The sequence below is a fragment of the Pezoporus occidentalis genome, unplaced genomic scaffold (assembly GCF_034315485.1).
Source record: "Pezoporus occidentalis ecotype Australia unplaced genomic scaffold, CSIRO_AGI_Poc_V1 ctg25, whole genome shotgun sequence".
NCBI classification, from domain to species: Eukaryota; Metazoa; Chordata; class Aves; order Psittaciformes; family Psittacidae; genus Pezoporus; species Pezoporus occidentalis.
In genome coordinates this window covers 2,853,981-2,875,526 of record NW_026914394.1, presented here as the reverse complement: position 1 = coordinate 2,875,526, position 21,546 = coordinate 2,853,981, and the positions used below count along the sequence as shown (strand labels likewise).

The window sequence follows — 21,546 nt, the reverse complement described above, 5'->3', positions numbered from 1 at the left end:
TGCCCTTAACATTTACCACCCACACAATCATAACAAACACATCCCCATCACATTTTCACAGTAATTCCCCAGCTGCCACTGCAGACGTGTTAATACCTGTGTGCATCTGTATTCTTTCTTGTCCCTTTATAAAATGTTATGGTCCACTTCTTACTAAAATAGGTAAAGTGATTTTTAAAATCTTTAAAAGCCTGTGAAGCTCATGGCAAGGTACTTTGCTGTGTAGCTCAGAAAAATGTAAAACTTCTTTTCTCAGAACAACTTTAAATTAATGATTTTAGGACTTGAAGTTTGAGTAAGGCTGAGGGTCGTACACACTAAGAACTTGAAGCAGGCTTCTTCCGGGTGGGTAGCTAATGGAAGTCAAGTGCTAGAAATGGTGAAAATTTACAAGATGAGATCTTTGATTGTTATTTTGTACACCAAATTTAGGCCAGGGAGTGGTCTTGATATGTAACTGACAGCACTTTTATTGCTGTTCCTATAGCCTTGTGCTTACATGCGTGGGTTTTTTTTCTTCCCTGTGCTTTTCAGACAGCTTGGGGACTTGGAGAACGTAGAGCAGTTCATAGCTGTGTCCCTGTGTACCTGTGCTCCATCCTGTGTTCATACATAGTCCACGTCACATTTCCTTTCCCAGGACAGCCTGTAGACTCTTGTGGTAGGGACAGCATTTGCTAACTCTCTGTTCCTAGGTCTATCCCCTATCATGGTCTGCAACTCATATGGTGGATGACTGGGGCCTGGGGAGAAATGGCACCAGGAAAACAAAATGCCTGCAGCTGCTTCTTGGGTGATCCCAGGCATTGCCATGTGTAAAGAAGTGCCAGGAGGAGGCTGTATGGAACCTTGCAGTAGTGATAGTGGTTCCTTACAGACCTTTTGATTTTTCCTGGGATAGTGCTGGAGTACCGATCAATGAGCTTGTATGTCACTGCCCTTGAGCAGCAAGCCCAGCTCTTCCTGACTGTGCTGTCTGCTAGTACCTGTGCATTGAGTCTTGCCATGTGAATGGCCTTCTGTGGTCACTGTGAGAGAAATCAAGCCCAGCAGGTTAGGCAGGGCTGAAGTAACCTGTTCAAATTATTTGGGGGGGTTTGGTTTTGTGTTAACTTTCTACCGTGATATTTGAGGTGCATGTCTGACTTTGTCAGGTGCTGAACTGGCGTGCTACTGCTGTGTTACCTTTTCAGCAGGGGAGAGATGCGGCTCTGTGCAGAGGTTCACCACACCGTTTTGTTTAACAGAGTAACTACATTGGACTCTTAAACACAGTCCCGAATACAAGTGTGGCAGTATTCATAATGAATATTTACAGCTAAATTCCACACTCATTTGATCCATTTCTGTTTTAACTCTTTTCGGGTGAAGAGTCATGAGGTTTTTTTTCCCCTTCTAAATTCTACTGTAGGAGCATATCTAAGATATGAAGGGCTTAATACAAAGGCACAACTTTTGGAGTTTTTCTGTGTCATTTCTGTTTGTTCAGCATTGAACTCTTGGTATGGTTTGTTCGTTCAAAGCTTAAACAGCAACAGTGAAAACTTCTGGGAACTTTTAAAACTGAAGCTTTTAAGTAGTGGCAGGGAGTAAACCCTTATGATAGTGGTGATGGTTATAATGTCATCAACAGCATAAAGTGCCAGTAGAAAGAAATTAAAAAGCTGAGATTTATCTGTGCAAAAATTATATTTAGTTATATTTTCCAGTATCACTTTGCTTATTCTGGAAATAAATTTAGGGGGGAGGGAGGGAAGTCCTTTATGTCCTCAACTGACCTGCTTGTACCTCAGTCACACATGCTTTTTGCTTCACCCTATATAGTCACAAGTAATTTATGTCTAATAAAAAGACATACAGGTGACTTACACTGTTGTTATTTCTCTTGGTCTTAGTACATATGTGGCACAACATAGCACCAGTTACACTTGTAAATGTTGTGTAGGCTTAATTCTACGATACAGTGGAAATATGAATTTCAGTATTTTAATAAAATTGACTTCAAAGATAGTACATTTATGGTAGCTATGGTAACTAACACTAATTAAAATATGCTAAAATTTGCAGGGGAGTGAAAAGGGAAAAAAAATGTAAGTTAATGGTTTTGTTTTCATAATTTAACAGTAAAATATTTTTTGTTCCCAGTGGATTGCCAAAGTGCCAGTCAGTCAATTAGTTGCTATTTTTAAAGAAACCCTTTAAAAATAGTAGAGGCCCGACCACATTGTAATTTTTGTATGGAAACTAAAGAATGCGTGAATCTGCCCGCTATTTCCATAGAAAGCTCATTCCTTGGGTAGAGAGTTGCGGAGGCTTCCTGGAGTGTTCTCTGTAGGATGCTGCTTTATCTGGTGAATAGCTGTTAGCACCATCTCCGTGTCTTTGTGGCCTGTGTGATCATGAAATCAGGGTTTGGTCCTAATAAAATTTTACAGTATGGTGCAGACTGACTGGTCAGGGCAGCCAGATTGCCAAATTTTAGCTGTCATTGAGATTGATGATGCCTTTAAATGAACTTTTGAACTGTTAAAAGAAGGACATAGCTTTTATTATATTTTTTTGTAAAATATTTTATCACTATAAAACTGTAGAGAAATAAATACCATAGTTCAGTTTCATATGTAGGCACAGAGCAAAGCTTTAAAGGATAGCATTTTAACATCCTATTTGTTTTCAGGGTTTCTTCTTTTTAATTTAACAATAATACTGTATTACTGTACTTGCTTCAGAAAGGATTAAGAGACCTGTCCCATAACAGCTATAATCCTTTGTGTTCAACATGTTCAGAGTGTTGTGCAAATATTAACAAATCAGCACAACTCTTCAATGGGGTAGATAGGGACAGGAAGATGGAAAGGTTGAGTTATTCAAGGTCAGTATTTAGGTAAATATTGGGTCCAGGATTAAAGCTATTCTCAGTCTTGTAAAGAGCATGATTTCCTATTTCTCAGTGTAATGCCTTTTCTGAACTTAGTTGTCCAGCTCCATTGGTTTCTGCTGCACCCAAGTACTAATACCACTAAAAGTTAAATGGACGGGAGAGTTGTGCTGACAAAGAAGAAAAGAATAATGATTATTTGGAGCTGTGTTAGTTTCAAGCCATGCTTCTTTTGGTTATTGTTTTTGAAGACGCTCTGTATTAACTTTTGAATTAAATAGATTTCCATAATAATAATGGAAATTAAGAAAGAAATTATATTTAAGTTTCTCATGTAGTGCAGGTAAATGCTGACATGGAGTAAATCTGAATAATGTGCTGATAAATGAGCGTGTGGAAAAGGAGAGTGTTTCAAAATAATCTGAATATCCAGTATTAAACTGGATAGCTCTGTTCTTCACTGAAGGAAAAAGTGTGCATTGAGGCCTCAACGTTTGTTGCTTCAGTCCCTGGCATGTGTTTTTTGAGAGAGCAGCAGCAGGTCCATGCTCTGTGAACCTACTCGTATTACTGAACTGAATATTAATGAGGGAGAGCACGTCTTGATGTAGGGCTTCAGACAGAACTTAAGAGGTTGAAGTTTATATAATCTGCCCTCTGCTTTTGGAGGGGTTTGACTCCTTACTTCTTCTCTTCCTTCTTTTGTGCCTTTGTACCCTGAACAGGTGTGGCTTTCTCTCCATCATCAGTGAGCAGTCTTGATTTAAGCTTTTGGCACATCATCCTTCTTACCCATCATCTCTAAACCTGCCAAGCGGTAGTTTAAGGCCTTTCTATCTTGCCTTTTCCCAATTTGATTAAGAATTATTTTCACTCTGTTTCCTGTTCTTTACACTTAATTGAAATTCACTTCACAAGATTTAAGAGCCCTTTTGGCCAGTTCCTCAAGAGCATGTCTTCACCTTCAGGTGCTTATTGGCCCTGCCTGTCACAGCATTACTTGATACGTTGTTCTTCCCTGACTAATTTGCTCACTCTTCTTTGTGCTCTGAAGACATTCTTCTTGTCACTTGCTTCTGTGTTATTGTTGTTTTCTCTCTTTTGGGGAAGTGCTTTAGGATTATTTAGTTTTTGAACTTCTGTGAGTGATGCTAAGCCCAGATGACAACTCTGTCTTTTTATTCCTAGCTTTTCTCACTTAAATTTGTTGTGAGATTCCTTTTTTTTACATCCTTAGCATTTTTGCATCCTGCTTAGGGTGGCCCAACATTTTTGCCCATTTCTCTTGATTTTAGAGGTTTTCTTTCATCCCCAACCCAAAGTCTTGCTGTCCTTTATACTTCATCTGCTTTGTTGCTTACACTCAGCTTTGCCTTTTTGTCCAGCTAAATATACTTCATGCCACTGTGCTCTATGTTTATTTCTGTAATCCTCTTTTTCCCTCTCCTTCCAGCAAAGCTGCTCTCTAGTCTGGGGAAAAAAAAATGCAACACAGTAAATTATACTATCTAAATCCTGAGCTCACTGTGCCCGCACCTGCTGACCCCTCTATTGCGCACCCCCTCCTCCTTTCAGCTGCGCCAAGTCTGGCGGCACCTGTCCTCTTCAAAGAACGTTTGCATTTGTACTGCTGTCCCTTACCCTGTGTTGTCTGTCACTGTCATTCTGGGTTTCTTCTTTGGTAGAGGTCTCAAACTCAGTGTACTCCTAGCGCAGAGATGTTTTATGAGACAACTTGTTCTTCCTCTGTATTGTGAATATCTTGAATCTGCACAATCACTAAGTTTTCTGAAATCTGTTCTTCCTGTTGAAGTGCTTCTTTAATGTTTGCAGTAAATCAGCTAAGAAAGTATAATTATTTTTTCCAGTTTCAGATAATCTGGGTGGCTCTTTTCCTTTTTTCATTATCATGCTGTTTTCCTTCCAAGTCACAGCAATATTGATTATTGTTTATTTGTGTCTAAGTGGCACTTAGGAATCCATGCCCCGTTGTGCTTGGTGTGTGCATTCGCTTTAAAGCACCAAGTATGCCTTTGGTTGTTGGTTTTCTGCTTTGGTTATTACAGTTCATAAAGTAAAAGACACTTAACTACTGAGGTAGGTGATGTTACCTGCTGTGTAGAAACAACCTGGCTAAATCAGTAGCAAAGCAGTTCAGTGCAGCAGTGTGTGGGAAATGTTGTACAGGTGTTGTCCATATGTGTTGGGTATATGCCTGGAAATGGGAAGGGTGACGGTGAATTTTTTCAGCTGTCAGTGTATCATTTTTCACAAGGGGTGGAATTTTTTTTTTTTTAAAGGCTTAGGGGAAGGGCAGATTTTGCTCAAGGTTCTTTTGTTTTCTAACTGTAAGATTTATAGCATTACCAAGCCTCTTAGTTGGACTGATCCCAGACTAACATCCAACGTCCCTCATCCATTTGGAGTGCAGAGTTCTTTTCCTCTGTTTTTCCAGCTTTTACTCCAAAGGTAGAAAAAAAACCCAAAACCCAACATTTGGATTGATTTTTTTTTTTTAATTTTTTTTTTTTAGGGGATTAGTTTGTTCAGTCCTTCAAAATTAGAAAGTAAGGACTGTTTTAAGGAGGCTTTGAGATTTAAATGGGTTTACTTGACATCCCACGATACGGTTTTCAGTCTTAGAGCACTAACATATTTCTACTTGAATTTAACCAACTCGCTTCCTGCCCTGTTAAAGTCACTTTGCCTCAGTTCCCTTCTGCTCTAGAGTTAAAGGTGTTACCTTTTGGCCTAAATCCACCCATCCTGACACTGAAATGAAGACCTGTCGGAAGAAAATATTCCAGGAGCAGTTTATCCTTTGCTGGTTGATACAGATCCTCTAATGCAGGGTTGCTTTTCTGGCTTTTCTTTCTTTCAGCACTGCTGAGGCCAGATGTCTTCCCAGCCACTCTGAGATTTCTCAGCAGTTCACTTTCTTCTGACTACCTAAAAGACTTTGGTAGGTGGCTTTACAGGGAGTGGTGCTGTCATGTGCACTTGCTTTTGAGCCCTGTGCTTCAGTACCTTGTGGAGTTGACCGGCAGTTTCACTCCAAGTCTGACCTTTTCCTGGAGTTCAGTTATTCCAGCATGCTTTATTCTGTATATTGAATCACAGAGTACAGTGTTCTCTCCCTGGCATTATGGCTGCTGTGCACGAAAGTAATCTTTCCTAATTTACATGGATCTTCCAGAATGTACCTTCTTAAAGCGACAATCAATACTGTTCATTTTAGTTTCAGGCTTCTACCCTGTGTATTTTATTACAAGTATCTATTAGGTGTGTTAAGTGCCAGTTCTCACTGACTGGCTTATTCCATATATAGGAAAAGCAATAGACACAACTTTATGACAATGGGATCATGGCCACCTAAGGGAAGGTATAATTTTTAACTTGTAGCAAGGTTGAAATGACTCTGGACAAAGGTCAAGTCAGTACAAAATGAGGCTGTGAGCTAGTGTTTCTAGGGCTGCCTTTCTCTCTCCTAGCACATTTGGTATCTTTAGGCGCTGGACTGCAGCTTGTCCAGGTGTTGGTTCATATCCTGGTTTTCTTCTGGCTCAAAATCGTGCAGGTTTTGCTTTTTCCTGGATTCTTCTTTTGTGCCTGTACTTTTGTAGGCTGGCACAGCAACAGAGTCCTAAGAACATGCTCTAAATGCATGTTCATGCCTTTCCTGCACCTTCCCCTGGTCTCCCCCCACTCCCCCCCCCCCCCCCCCCCCCCCTTCCCAAATTCCATTAATATTTACAGAACAAGAGCCAGTACTCCATCATTAGCCTCAAATTCAGAATGAGATTTTTCTGGCTCTATCTGCAGCTGATGCAGAAGATAACAGAGGTTAGAAATGCACTTTAAAAAAAAAAAAGGAAAAACAAAAGGCCTTTTCATATCCAGCACACTGGATAAATTGTGTTAGGTATAAATAGGCCTACGAAGACCAGAGCACATGTAAGAAAATATTGTATGTATTGTTGAAGGCAGAGGAACATGAAGTTATTGTTCATTGACTAAATTGAGCATGTGCATTTGACTACTGAGCTGTTACTTATATAAACTCATTTTTACCATTGTTTCTTCAAATTTTGTGTGGGGAGAAAATAGCTTCTTCCTTAAACTTACTGGTTCATTTACAGAAAGTCAAATGAAGAGAGTTGCCAAACACGAAAGAACCGCATTGATAGTTGCACACCACTAATGTACAAACTAAGCCTCTCTCGGGAGGTACACAAGCAAGCTTTCACCTTCTGTCCACTAGTGAAGTTTTACAAACATAAATTTCATAGGTAAAATAAGAAATTGGGAGAGTAGTGGAAAGAATGAAGAATTCTAATGATTTGTATTGTTTTTTTTGACCCCAAACTAAGCATTTTTCTTTCATTTCTGTTGTTCAGTGCACAAAATGGGTTCTTAACCGTTAACCTTTATAAATTGACTTTAAAAGCCAACATCAAAATATAAATATTTCTGTTCTTCCAAGTTGTTTTTATTTTAATGTTGCTTTATTTGTCAGAGGGGATTTGCTGACTTCCACTCTAGTCTGCACATGCTCTATGACCGCTTTCCGTAAGCGTTTCAAGACTTACATTTCCCTGGCCATGAGGATGGTTGGTGCCCATTTCCAGTTTGCATGAGGCTCTGGCTACTGGTGACCTCATCTAGTTGCCAGCAATTTTTTTAACTATGCGAAGTAATTGGATTGTGTCCATCTTGTTGTGTGGCCAAGGGTTATTTTGGAGCATAGAAACTGATCTGCATTCTTTAAATGTGGAAGGGCTTCGTCTGCATGTTCTAGGGAACATAATTTGCCACGCAGTTTAGAGAAGGTGGTTCTGCAGGATGCATGTGCTGCTCTTACTCTAAGGAATTGTGAGAACATATTTTAGCAAAGGATTCTTTAGTCTATAAGCCCCAAAATACATAGTCTCAGAAAAAGTTAGTTTGTTGTTGTGTTTAGGTTTTTCCCCCATTCAATATGGATTTATTTATTCTTAAATTCCATCCCTTCCAGGAAGATACCAATATCCACCAGTCTGTCCTTTAGTCTGTAAACGTGTAGGGCTTTTTTCCTAGGAAGGGCTCTCTCAATTTCTTCTGTGCTCTCTGAGAGTAAATTGGGTTACCTCGCTTTTCTGATGAACCTGTGTTTTCCAGATAAATGAAAATGTGGGGGTTTATTTTTCAGAACTGAAACAGTTGGATTGCTTTTTTGTCTTACTGGGATAAGCATCCGTGATGCTCTGGGGAATGGAGAATGATCTAAAATAAGCCTAGCTGTTTGTTTTTGTTGTTGTTGTTGTTTGTCTCTTTCATTTTGCATCTGTCTTAGTATTTATTGCTACCATCTGCATTTCATTTCAGGTTGTCTAATGTCTTATTCTGCATGTTCTGTGCCTATTCTCTTTACATAGCCTTGGGCTGTAATATCAGCATTTGCCTACAAGAGATCCATTTCTATCTGTAACAAAATGAATTGCATTCATCTGTGTAATTCATTTCTAATGAATGCCTTGCTCCTCATTAAACAGTGATTTACCTTTGTTTCCCTTTTCTACACTGTCAACACTAACCATTTTGAGGTCCTGTGGAGAGATGCTAATTTGAGAAAGCAAAAGTCAGTGCAGCTAAGCACTCACAAATGTCATCCCTATTGGCACTTTCAAAGATATTCATGGGACACTTTGTGAAATGCAGTTTGCAGGTGGATAAGACTCAAAATGTTTTCTTATTCATAAGTTTTCAATGCACAAAGACAACACTTCAGAGTTTAAATATGTTTCTCTTTGTCAATGTCTCGAAGAGGTAACCAAGCTTGTGAATCTTTTTAGACCTTGTTTGCTCTGCAAGAATTTTATGGATCACATTTGAGGAGACTTTATTTACTCTTGATTCCCTGTCCCCTATGTACCTTCTCAGGAATATTAAAGTACTTCAAACTTATTTTAAGAATAATGCTTTGAAGCACTTATTTGTGAGAGATGTTAGAATTAGACTAGAAAATGTTTTACCTCATTTTTTTATGAGATTCAAAGAGTATAACCATTTCTTGGCTTTGTGTGTCTTAAAGAAAAAGGATTAGTTAGATTCATTAACTAATGAAATAGGGGTCACATGGGAATTTTGTTACAGACTTGGTCCAGATGCAACTTTTCTCTAATGCCCTTTCAACCTGTCCTGAAGCGTCCCCTTTTCCAGCCCTCCATTTTGCAGAACAGCAGAATCTGCTGAGTGTGCAAATAGATCTGTACTGCTGACAGATGATGGTTAGGGTGTAGGATGAATTACCGAGTTTGTTTTCTCTTTAAACCTAAGCACAGTTTGAACTGTAATGGATTCAGTGGATTGTGAATATGAAAATACTGTTGGTAAACATAATTTAAACCAATACAGATGGTTTCTAGGAAGTTGTTTCATTTACAGCATCTTTAACTTTTAGTGATAATACAAGCTGCTCATTGACACTTTTGATCCCTCACATGAATTCAGCTTGGCGTTTTACAATATTTATTCTTCTCTTTGGTCAGATTGATCCCCTGTTGAAACTCTAGAGAGCATCAGTTGGGTTACCGTGCCTTAATTTGATCATAGTATTATGAAGGGATTGGAGCATGGGAGGGTTGTTTTCTTCTTTAACTGATCTTGCCTAAATTGTGTAGTATTTGGAAGTAAGAATACTGATTAATGTAACACAATTTTATTTTTAATATACATTTTAGAGGACAAAACTGACCTTGAGAACAGTGTGATGCAGAAGAAAATTAAAATCCCCAAACTCTCTCTCAATCACATAGAAGAAGCTGGGGAGGTTACAGATTATGGGGAAGAAGATGTGGAGCTTAGACACAGTAAGGTACTGAAGTTTTACCTTTTTTTTTTAATTCTTATTTCTTTTTTTACTATTATTATTTTTCCTGACTTTTCTTTATATTTTTTCCTTTTTTCTCTTTTTTTTTCTTTATATTTTATCTTTGAAGTGCTTGGGGCATATACAGACGCTATAGCTTAAAAATTCCAGGCCTGCTTTTAATCCCCTTAAAACATTGTGTTTGCTGAAATTGGGTCAAATTGGGAGCTGGGGGCAGGAATACAGGTTTTCAGAACCTGCTGTATGTGCAATCAAACATTTTTCTGTGTATACCATCTGCACAGTGTAATTGCTCTTCCACTTTGGCCCAGAATGTCTTAAAAGTCACCAGTTACATGAATGTCGAGCAGCTGCTGTCGGTGGCACTTGTGACCTATTGCATGCTGCTTGTTTGGAACTGGAAGGGGTGTGCTGAGGGTTCCTAACTACAGCAGTAGTGAGAAGAACAACTGACAGGACTGCATCCCTCCATTATAACTGCCAGTTGTCTTTTTAGGTCCAGATGCCAGAAACCCACTATGTAAATGCATTTATTTCTTGATATCAGATGATTTCTTTAAAAGTCTGCCAACCTTCATAATAAAATACTGCTCTGTGGCTTCATGTGTTTTGCAGCTGTAGGAATGATGCTAGTACATTTCTTTATGGTGGGACAGCATTTATTTTTTTTAATTTTCTTTTAGAATATGCATGGGACAGGTATAACATCAAATAGTCTCATTTTCTGCTACATTACTTATGGATATTGTGGCATGGGAATTGATAGTGTCAGCTTCTTATCTCTAACCTATGAGCTACATTTGCTTTCCTTTCACTTGCTTGGAAGTTCAGATGCTTCTCCCGTATTTGGCCAATAAAACTTAGTGACTTTTACCCCTACTGTCATGTTTTAATGCCCTATCCAGACCCCAGAAAAGAAGTGTGCTTTAATTTGTAGCGTTTGGAACTGAAGGTAAATTTATGCTGAGAGTTCAAAGGACATGAAGCCTCTGCAATGCAGTACTAATATAGAAGGAATCGTCTGATGAGGGAGATGAGGTGGCTGATAAATTTCTGTGTCCAACTTCTGTCTTTTCAGTTCCTTTTCAGTGCTTGCTGATTGCATTAACTCAGTCACTTGCATCAGGCAGTTGGGTGAATGTGCTAGAGGAGTAGTAAGAGAAGGTTTTGTCTCCTAAAGTGTGGGAAGGACGAGCCCTCTGCTCGCAAAACAGCAGTATGCCACTTTCATCTCTGTCATTACAGGTGACAAACATAGCTCATAGTTGGTTCTTTCTCTTGTTTATCAGAAAGTCAGTTGCTGTCAGAAATCTAAATGTTAGGGGTAAACTTTAAAGCAAAAGAGATCTAGATCCACTTTTTTTTTTTTTTTGAGAATTTTGTTATCTTTATATAGGGAATCAAGTGACCTATATATACACTGAGCTTTCAGGTGTTACACAAATGCAGGAAAAAAGGCCTTTAACTGCATCTAGCTGAATTACACGTGTGTGATAGTTATGATGTGTATCCACAAGAATCTGTTAGGCAAAACATTTTTTGCAGGCAGACTTTGTCTTGTTTTTTTTGGAAAACAAGAATATTAACAGTTCCCAAGTCTGAAGAATTTGGATTTTATTGCATCTTACTGCTCTCCTAATTGATTTATTTTTTTATTGTCACATGCAGAGACAAGATGGGAGGAAACAAAGTGAAGGAACACACAAAAGCATTGAAGCAGTTGTTGCTCGCCTTGAAAAACAAAATGGGATGAGTCTCAGTAATACTTCCAGCCCTGAGGAGGCTTTTATGGAGTCTTCAGAAGGCATGAACAATATGGACGATGCTGTAGTTCCTCGGATCCTGTATGAAGAATTGCTTAGGAGTTACCAACAGCAGCAAGAAGAAATGAGACACATTCAACAAGAGCTTGAGAGAACTCGGAGGCAGCTTGTGCAACAGGCAAAGAAGCTAAAGGAATATGGGGCACTCGTGTCAGAAATGAAAGAGCTCAGAGACTTGAACAGGAGACTCCAGGATGTACTGCTTCTAAGACTAGGTAGTGGTAAGTGCTGGACTTAAATGGGACTAGTTTTAATGAATTTTGCAAGTGTGATCAGTAGTAACGGAAACGTATTTGAAGAATAGCAGTTGTTAAACTGGACATTGAATGTTAAAAGGGTTTTTCTGCTGTGGCTGTATAATATGTGTTGAATTTGTATGCTATGTATGTCTGGGTTTTTCTTTAATGATAGTAGAGGTCTTTGTTGGTATGGTTGAATCAGAGTTCCATTTTAAGCAGCTGTATTTTAAAGAGTCGCTGACCTTCCAGTATATGCTGAAAAAGATAATAAAACGTTATCTGCAAAATACACCAATATGTTCCAGTTAAAAAAGAAGAAAAAAAGAGAAGAAAGAAAAGGCACTGGAATGAATATTTGGGCTAAAACAATTCTTTTCAGTTAGGGAGTCTGTTTATTGTTATGTAAGAGACTGTGTTACCTTCCATTTTCTGCCCGCTCTTCCCATTAGTAGCTCATTAGAATGTGATATATTCCTGACTTCTTAGCAGTGGCTTTAAACAGCCGTGCTATCTGAAGAATAATGGATTGTTACAGAAACATTAAAAAAACTTTTCCTGTTAGTGTCCCGTTCATCAGCACTTGTTACAAAATGCAGGTTTGTGTAATTTGGATTTAACTTTTAAATATCTTGAGTCAATTGCTCATTTGTTTTGGTTTATAACAATTATTTAACCATTATGTTGGAATAAATGGGAAAAAAAAGACAAAATAAAAAGTTCATCTTTTCATTGAAGATGGTACCCTTGGAATACCTTCAGATATTTTACTAATATATATTTACTTGCTATTAGAATGTGATACTGCTGTGTTCAAGATTTGCTCGGTGACTGAAACTTGGTTAAAATTTGTGCATATGAACTTAGCATGCTTTTTCTTACGTCTGCCTTTGTGTATCTGGAAACTTAATTTTTGCATGTAAGTTGGGTACTGGCTCTTCTCGTTGACTCGAATGAGTGCATGTGATTTGCATGTGGGTCTGAGTTACGGTCATGTACCAGCCTGAACCTGGGAGAGCATGTGCTGTGCTGTAGCATGTGTTAAGGTGTGCCTGCAGGTTTGGAGCCAGGTTCTTGAAGTAGCATCTGATATTCAGACTGGGTGTCTGATTGTGAATGCTCATTATTGTTACACTGTGCATAATTAAAATGTCATTGCTTATTATAAACATTCTAGTTTAAGTTTTAAAATAAAACTGAAGAGGCAAGGGTTCCACAGGCTGAAGAACACAATGTGGTTGGCAGTAGATTCCACTGAGCTTTCTAAAATTTTCCTTGGATGGATGTTTCTTCATCTGCAAGTAGCTGGAATTTATGTGAATGGAGCACCAGCCAGATGTTAGTAGGCAATGGGGCTGAACAGTGAATACCAATTTAGTTGGTAAACTTGACAGCAGTTTGAGTAGTGAGACCATCAATGAAACGAAGACAGCTTCTGAATTCTGTCTCATTCCTTTCACTTTAAGAAAGGATATATTGTTTTATTGTTTTTACTTGTGTTGAGTCAAGAAAGCTTAGAAGAAAAGAAAGAGAAAAAAGAAAGACAAGAAAACCCACCCAGATAACCTTGGAAAAGATGCTGAATCTTCTCTAAATACTGGGCTTGAATTTCCTTTGTATTTCCTCTGTATCCTTCTAGCACCTGATTTACAACTGAAAATAATTCTTGATTACATTGAAGACAAGTTGTTTTAATCACTTATCTGGACAAATACGAATTTTAGGTAACTTTGAAAAAAATCCCATGTTGTTATTATTTGTATGGAACTTTTCATCATGACAAAGGTAGAATTTGGGCCTATGGGCTGTGTCCTTCACAGGGTGTGTTACCTGAGACTCAAATCTATTAACCGCTGATGACTCTGGCCTTTCCTTGTAGCTTTATTAACAGTAGAGAGAAACAACCAGATTTTAGAAAGATCAGTACAAAACTTAGGAATGATTAGAAAGGAAGACGTCTTCAGCACATTATAAATTAGAGTCTGATGATGGTATGAAAATGTGCTACTTTTAATCAAGAAATAGATATGTAAAGACTTCTTTAGTCTTCTTTACTTTCCCATCTTATAAATGAGTTATGTTTGGGTGTGTGAGTAATCTCTGAAAGTTGTTCAGAAAACAGATTAAATCCCAAATTCATCTTCGGTTGTTGCAGCAATCTCTTAAACCCAGAGTTTCAAATTACATGTAATTTATGTTCTGCTCCGCTTCTAGCAGGCTGGACTTAATGCAAACTAATTGCATTTCTGTTTCACCTTGGAGACTTCTGATTTCTTTGCATGAGATGACAGCTGTTTTGTGCTGATGAATTGCAGCTGTGGGAAATGCGTGCCTGTTGCCATTTTAAACTTGCAGATCAGCTATAGAACAGCCTCTTGAGCTAACATTCAGTCAAGTATTCAGTCTCCTAATATGCCATCAACATGTTGATTTCAGTGAGAAGCTGGAAGTCAATGTATTCTACTTGAGACATAGGCCTTCATCTCTGCTACTAAACTTGAGCCAGTCTTGTGGGAAGAGTGAGGTTCTTAATCTTATGCATGGTGACACCGAATTGCTCTTTGTTTTAAAAGTGCCTTGAAAGCACATGCAGCAGATGACAGTAGTAAAATAGGTACTGATCTATGTGAATATAATGAAGCTTCTTTATGATTTTGATATGCTGTTGCCCAACAGATTCTCTTCCTGGAGGGGGCAGGCATTTGACCAAGGCTCTAGGGACCAAAGCAGTGGGGAAACGTTATGACTGTCGTTAAACTGCTTACAGAATCCCTCAGCTGAGCTCCCAGAAAAATGTGTATGTCAAAAGCCACTTTTCCCTTTCCTGCTTTGGGATTAGATTCCCAATTCTTTTCTTGCAAAAGAAAAATTTCAGTAACTTAAAAAAAAAATAATTGTCTCCAGGGTAAGATCTGTGCAGTTTGCTATGGTTGTACATAGCCAGAAGTAGTGAAGTTTTATCAGGGATAATGTCTGGGTGTCGTTTGTTCCCATGATAGACTTCATTTTCATGTTGTATTGTTAAAATGTAGTGTTGCTCCAGAGTCAGGCAATATATTAATTTTCATTCATCAACATTCATTCATAGAGTCATAGAATGGTTTGAGGTGGAAAGGACCTTAAGATCATCTAGTTCCAGCCCCCCTGCCATGGGCAGGGATGCCTCACACTAGGCTCTGTCACCCAATGCTCTGTCCAATTCATCAACATGCACATAGCCCCTCAAGTGGTTATTCTTAATCCGGTTTAATTTCAGTGATCCAGTTTATGGTGTTTTGGGACTGCCATCAGGATAGGGAGTACAAATGCCATTTGTGTCTCACCACATGTAAGGAATTACTATTATTCAGCTTTTCTAGAGTTGTTTAACTTTTTTGATGTAACGGAAATCCAAGGTTTCTATCAAGTGTGAGTCCTTGAAGTACCATATATATGATGTTGCCACTTCTCAGACTCCTTTGTTCAAATTCTGGTAGACCATGTGGAAAACAGCTTGCTGCTTACAAATGTATATCAACCACTTTATCAGTTAATTTATTTTAGCTTATTTACTGTTTTTTTTTGAGTAGCATGTAGCCTAAGATGCATTTTTAGGAAAAGAGGTGATGAAGGAAAGTCTTCTGCCTCTTCATCCTGCCTTTGAAGTTGCTGGCCCCTCAGAGATTGTGGGAACTTTACAGTCGGAAGGAGAAAAAATTTGAAATAAAACATTTGTTTCCTTTTTGCATTCTGGAGAATTGTCTTTATTTTTATTTTTTTATGATCCTTACTATATCACTGTTAAGTTTTTAGATAGTGGCATATATTTTTGTATGTCTCATTATCTTTAAAGTGAGATGCACAGCATGAGACCTACAGAGAGAGGGAACTTCTAAAGTGTGATGTATGGTAAATTGGGCATGCAAATTCCCATTAGCAGTGAGGCATTAATGCAGGTTGCATATCTAATTCACAACATGCAGGGTGGAAAATGCTGTCCTCAGTAGTTGTGAAAGTAGCTGTGAAGACTACCTAGTTAGATTGCTCTTTGGGAAGAAAAAAATCTGTTGGCGACTTCGAAGCAAGCAGTAAAGCATGAATTGCGGCGGAGGTTTTCCTGACTTCTTAGAGCTATGGTTATTGTGGACTTCAGCTGTTTTTCTTGGGGAACTCTGGAAACCAAATCCCAGCTGTGTCAATATATGACTATAAACAAATCAGACTTCTAAATAGCAACTAGTAAAAGCGTATAAACTGAGATCAACATTTCCTTCTTGGAAGAAGGTGGTTGTACTTAGCTGTCTTCTTTGAGGTGACTTTCAAAGTGTAAGAAAACTCAAACTAGCGCTTGGCTAAAGAATATTTTCTTCAAGTAACAACTAAAAGATCTCTTCCTAAGTTCACACTGGCAATTACATCCCTGCATCTGCTTGTTCAGGTGTGCCCGCACAAAGATGTATGTGGGCTTTAGATGGTTTAATCAGTCCAGGTCTTTCCTCTAGTCTGAATCAGTTTAGTAGTCTCAAGTTTAGGAAGTTCAGTTTGTCTCAGCAGTACCATTGTGTATGTGTGATAGTAGACATGCTTATTAAGATTACTATTAAATTGTAATGCCAATGGGTGTGTATTTTGCGATTTCTCTACTTGTGCAATGCTTGCATTGCATATGACTCTTAAGATACTCTTTTTGGTGGCACTGCTGTATAAGGTTGTCTGAGTTGCCAAGACAACTTTTACTTGTTGCTGAGTGTCAAGTGGCAGTCAGCTGAGAACATTTAGCCAGCTATGTAGGTGTAGAAATAAGCTATAGGGTAAATGTCAAGTACTGACAGTGGAGGAAATGTTGATATTGCTGTATAATAATCTCTACATGAAACTGCACAAAGTAGGAGGAATGAATGCTTTGCTTGTTCCAGGTACAGGAACTGTTTAAGATACGTGACTGAAGACATGAGTTCTGGTGCCAGCTTGACTTGCAGAGTTAGATCAATTCAGGGCTTGGTCTGTGTGCACAAACACTGAGGAGGGATGCTGAACCGTGACAGTGACCTGGTTACTGAATTCTTATTTGTTGAAAGGTGTCAAGGTTGGGCTACAGAGTGCTGCAATGCTCTCAGCACCAACTGGGTACAATATAGTTCTTACAGTCAGGTGAGCTTATCCTTAAAGTGCTTGCAAGTGTTCTGATTACCATGGTGCCATGGGTCTAAGCTGGCAGCCTTGCTGTTAACAAACCACCATCCCTGCATGGAACTTCAGTGACTGCTGGAGCTTCTCATGATCATAGAGACAGACATCAAGAGAAATGATAGGCTTGGGACCGTAGCCTGTTCCTAGACTTCTGGTGTAACCACTGCAATGAATGGAATGATGAAATCCAGATCACAAGATATTTCATTTTCTTCTTCTTTTTAGAAACACTTTATAAACTTAATTTGAAAAGTTGATGACTGACAAAATAATTATCCTGCTTTGAAGCCTCAAATACATGCTTAGTAGTGTTCTGTTGGTTAATCTGTGCTTAAGTTTTGTTGATTGCAATGTGTTGGATTGGTCGGACAATCAGAATTCTAATTTATGTGGGTTTTTTTCACCTTGGATACTCCCTGTGCATGATACTTTAGCTAAGTAGCCTGTTTCCTTTGTAGCATTTCTGTAGATCATCACTTTTTAATATACCTCTGTTATATCTAAACAGATTTCAAATTTCTATCAAATTTCTGGTTCTACATGGATAACTTGTGTAATTAGCACAGTAAATTATGCAGGTTTCTATGCAACTATATAGTAATTCTTATTTGAAGAACTACTATTGTTGCTTTTGGTTTATAATTTCAGTCTCATTTTGCATAATTTCCGTAGTGTGCACTGAAGCAATCTTACCCATATTTGTAATTGTTTGTATACTTTAAAAATAAAATTAAACATTTAAATTAAAATTAAACATTTTGATGTTTATAAAGCAGAGTTACTTATCCTGCTTTTATTGATTGGTGTTCAGAAGTAAGATTTTGGTTTAGACTCTTTCTGACTTTAAAATGAACATGACTAACATGTAATTTTATGCTAACCCTGGGTGATGAAGTGATTGATTTCATGTTCTCTGGGATAGCAGACAGCTCTCTTTTCTTAACTGTCTAGGACCTGCCATTGAGCTTGAAAAAGTAAAACCAGAGCCAATTGAGCCTGAACCCGAGGTACAGAAGACCTTCAGTGAGGAAGCAAACACATCAACGTACTATCCTGCCCCTGTTCCAGTAATGGACAAGTATATTCTCGAGAATGGAAAGGTATTTTAAATTAAATATAGCATGATTAATTTGTAAATGTCCAACAGGTGATTTCCTTGTGGAATTATGATCTCAGGTGTTTTGCACAGTAGCAGCTTATACAGACTTCCTCAGTTGTCATAAAGGTGTGCTGTTATGCTGCGGAGAATGATGAAATTACATAAGCATGAACAGCACAGAACATTATCCTCAGTGATGAGAACATTGAATGCTGGATAACACAAAGAATATGATATTAAATATGCATGCTGCAGAAGCAAATTGGCATAGTCTTCAGTTGGTGTCATAAATAAATCCACCAAATACAGTCCAAAGTCAGTAGCCCACATTATAAAGTTACATTAGTCTGTTTAACAGAAATACTTTTGCCTGAAAGGTCCTTAATGTTTTAATGTGCTGTAGTCAAAATGCAGAGATGCCTTCATGTTTTGCTTGAATTTGAGTCCAGTAGGTAATTATGAACCCTGGAATGAAAATGGGCTCCTTTCAGTCTGGTAGGAGCATTGCCACTGAATTGAGCTTAATGTAATGCAACTTTCCAGTAACTTATATAAAGTTGGTAAAATACCATGTAGCTATAGTTTGCCAACACCAAACTGATAGCTCTTCAAACTTCAGCATGTTTAACACATTGTCCGCTCATCTACCTGCTTTTATAGTTGTTGCCATTACCACTAAATCAGCATCACATTTCTTTTACAAAACCATGTCCTTCAGAATTGCCTATGCAGATCCTGTTTCTTAGGATTTATATGCATTTGGTACCATAACCTGAGAACCTTGAAGGAAGAAGTGTCCATTTCAGCCTTGTCATACAGCGGATTTACTGATGAAATAGCATGAAATAGTACTTTTTCAGATTTGTGTTAAAAGATTGACTGCGTAAGTGTCTGTCATTCTTGAAGGTGAATTTAACGTAATTGTTGGGGACAAGATGTATGTGAGAAATAGTATAATCGTGACAGGTTGACAGGTATTTGGTTCAGATAGCTTTTCTCACCTAATGTATTTAACATGTCATTTGCTTGTATATTTTGTGCGTATCTGTGCAATGAAAACTTAGAATATATTGCTGTGAGAGTTTGGTTTACCTCCTTTCTTTTCGCTTAAGGTCTGTGGGATAGGGCACGTCCTTTAGTATTTGTATGCAGCTTTTCTTGACCATTATTTCATCTGCCACCTTCTTGGCACTTCCATTGCTGAAGTTTTCTCTGTCTTTACAGATAATAATATCTTTAACTTTCTTTTTGTAATTTTATTTTTTCTTTAAATTTGCTTATTTACTGGGGCTTCAGTCAGCTCAGATGCCAGAAATGTGAACTAATAATGTGTTTTGAGTGATGGGGAGGGGGTGGGGTGTCTCAGTTTTCCTTATTTATGCCTTTTTTTCATTATTGCTTTATTGACATGCACCACTGGAGTAGTTGAAATACGTTTTTAGAAATCTTGCCCTTTGTGGCATCTAATCTGATCTTAGTAGGATTCTTTCAAAGCAGATAAATCTCTCCCCTCCAGAGGGAGAATAGAGTTACTGAAAAAGAGCCTATGGCATTCCTTTAAAGAAAAGAAAGATAAAAAAAGTCAACAAAAAAGATAGTTCATCTTCTGAGATACATTTTAGACATTTTAGATACGTTGTCCACATTAGCGCAGTTACAGGGGTGAGCATTGCCTTGAATTTGCTGTTGTTTCTGTTGCATTGTGCTTGAAGGTTGATTCTGCAGTTGCTGAAATTGGTGGTAAAGTTCCCATTGATTTCATCAAGCCAAGGGTCTGGCCCAGGGGCAGCTCTTCCAGCAAAAAGGAAAGGGCTTCTGAATCTGGAGTACAGTAAGCTTCCCATAGCTTTGGGAGTAATAGGAAACAGTACTGAGTTACAGAGAGGTAAACTGAGACACTGACAGATTAAATTCTTTGCCATAACGCTGCTAGAAATAGAAGGGAGACGTAAGATTTCTCTGTCTGTGGCTGTCTGTCATGTAGTTGCCATTCCCATAGGTGTTTCATACCAGTGATGACTTTTTAAATAAATGAAGCATGTTCAAAGAAGAGGTGATCTGTCTGAAACGTAAATAAAGTACTTGCTGTAATTTGTTGTTTTCTTTTAAGTAACTTAAAGCTAATGAATAATGTAGTTGCTTAAGAGACTAAATCTTCAGTGAAGACAAGCCCTAATTTTAGCAGAGGGGAGTCAGATTTTTGATCAAATACAGCAGTCTCTACAACTACTGTGATACAGACGTGCTAATTTGGCATGTCACAACGTTCCTAATCTTAGTTATTTTCTAAGTAACTTATACTCATTTTTACAGATAACTTTTTCCAAGATCAAACCAGAAATAACTGAATTATAATTGTGATTGTTTTCTGAGCAGACTGCTCACTCTGATTGAAGTTGTATTATAAAATATGTAGAGAGCACCAAAAGAGTGTGATTATTATTTTTTTTAAAGCACTTACAGAGAGGCTTAACAAAAGAGAAGGAAGGAAAAACAGGGATGTTCATATTGTGGTTTTTACAAGTTTTATTTCTGCCCGTTACAGAATCTAAATACCATGTGGACTTGTGAAAAGCTTCTTAGAATCCCTTTAGGTTAGAAGATTCTGCTGGAGAGGCAGCTTGCTTTATGGTTTTATACTCTAAGGAAGTTAGGCTTCTCATTTGTTTCTTATAAAGTAGCTGGTAGCCAAAGCATTCATATTTTCCTATTTAAGGTTTTAAACAGCTAGTTGCTTTTAAAGGATGCAGTTGCACTAAAAACATTTCTTCGGGTTATAGCCCTTATTAATTATTAAAGCGGGTTTCTGTTTAAAGGAGAAATGGTATCTGATTGAATACAGGCAGTAAAATTATGAGTATATAAAATTTTACAGTAGCTTTGTCTGATTTTCATTGCATTTAATGGGACTTCTGTGTTACTTTTCAGATCTGTATGGGTAGCAGGCACACTTTATGTAATGCCACATGAAGGGAATAAAACCACAAAAAACTAAGAGCAAAACAGTGAAGGCAAGCAGAGTCTTGTAATACAGTTTTGTCATAGAATTTGTTCACAGGATTTCATTTTTTTTTGATCATGAGGAGGCAGTTTTTATTAAAAGGACCTCCATTTGATGAGATATTACGAAACCTGAATTTTACATAAAACAATCCAACTGATACATATTTTTTGTGTTTTGCACTTTTACAGATTATCTGAAAGTAAGTTCTGTTTTCTTCCTTTCCAGTGCAGTGAACTCATATCAGTAATTAGAATAGTTAGGTCATGCATTAGCTTGTTATGGATGATGAGCAAGCGTGGGCCCAACTGAATCAAGTTCATCAGCATGTGAACAAAACATTCTGTGTGCAGGGATAGTTCAGGTGATGGACTCCTGGCTGCTCCAGGAATTAGGAGCATATATATACAAGGTATGAGGTATTCTCTGTTATTTCCCACAGGGGCAGCATTCATGTCCTTGTTGCACTCAC

At 38.0% G+C, this 21,546-nt stretch overlaps 1 protein-coding gene across 9 annotated transcripts in view; it reads left to right on the top strand.

Moving 5' to 3' along the window:
• Positions 1-21,546, top strand: part of LOC134165953 (BEN domain-containing protein 5) — a 954,442-nt gene that overhangs the window by 577,002 nt on the left and 355,894 nt on the right. For 5 of the 9 annotated variants that reach the window (XM_062623208.1, XM_062623213.1, XM_062623207.1 and 2 more), the window contains 3 exons: positions 9,598-9,731; positions 11,415-11,790; positions 17,926-18,074. The exons of 2 other annotated variants lie outside the window; for them this stretch is intronic. In XM_062623208.1, the coding sequence (XP_062479192.1) occupies positions 9,598-9,731; positions 11,415-11,790; positions 17,926-18,074 (659 nt within the window). The remainder of the gene's footprint in view (positions 1-9,597; positions 9,732-11,414; positions 11,791-17,925; positions 18,075-21,546) is intronic. 2 more of the 9 variants (XM_062623209.1, XM_062623216.1) reach the window with 2 other exon arrangements.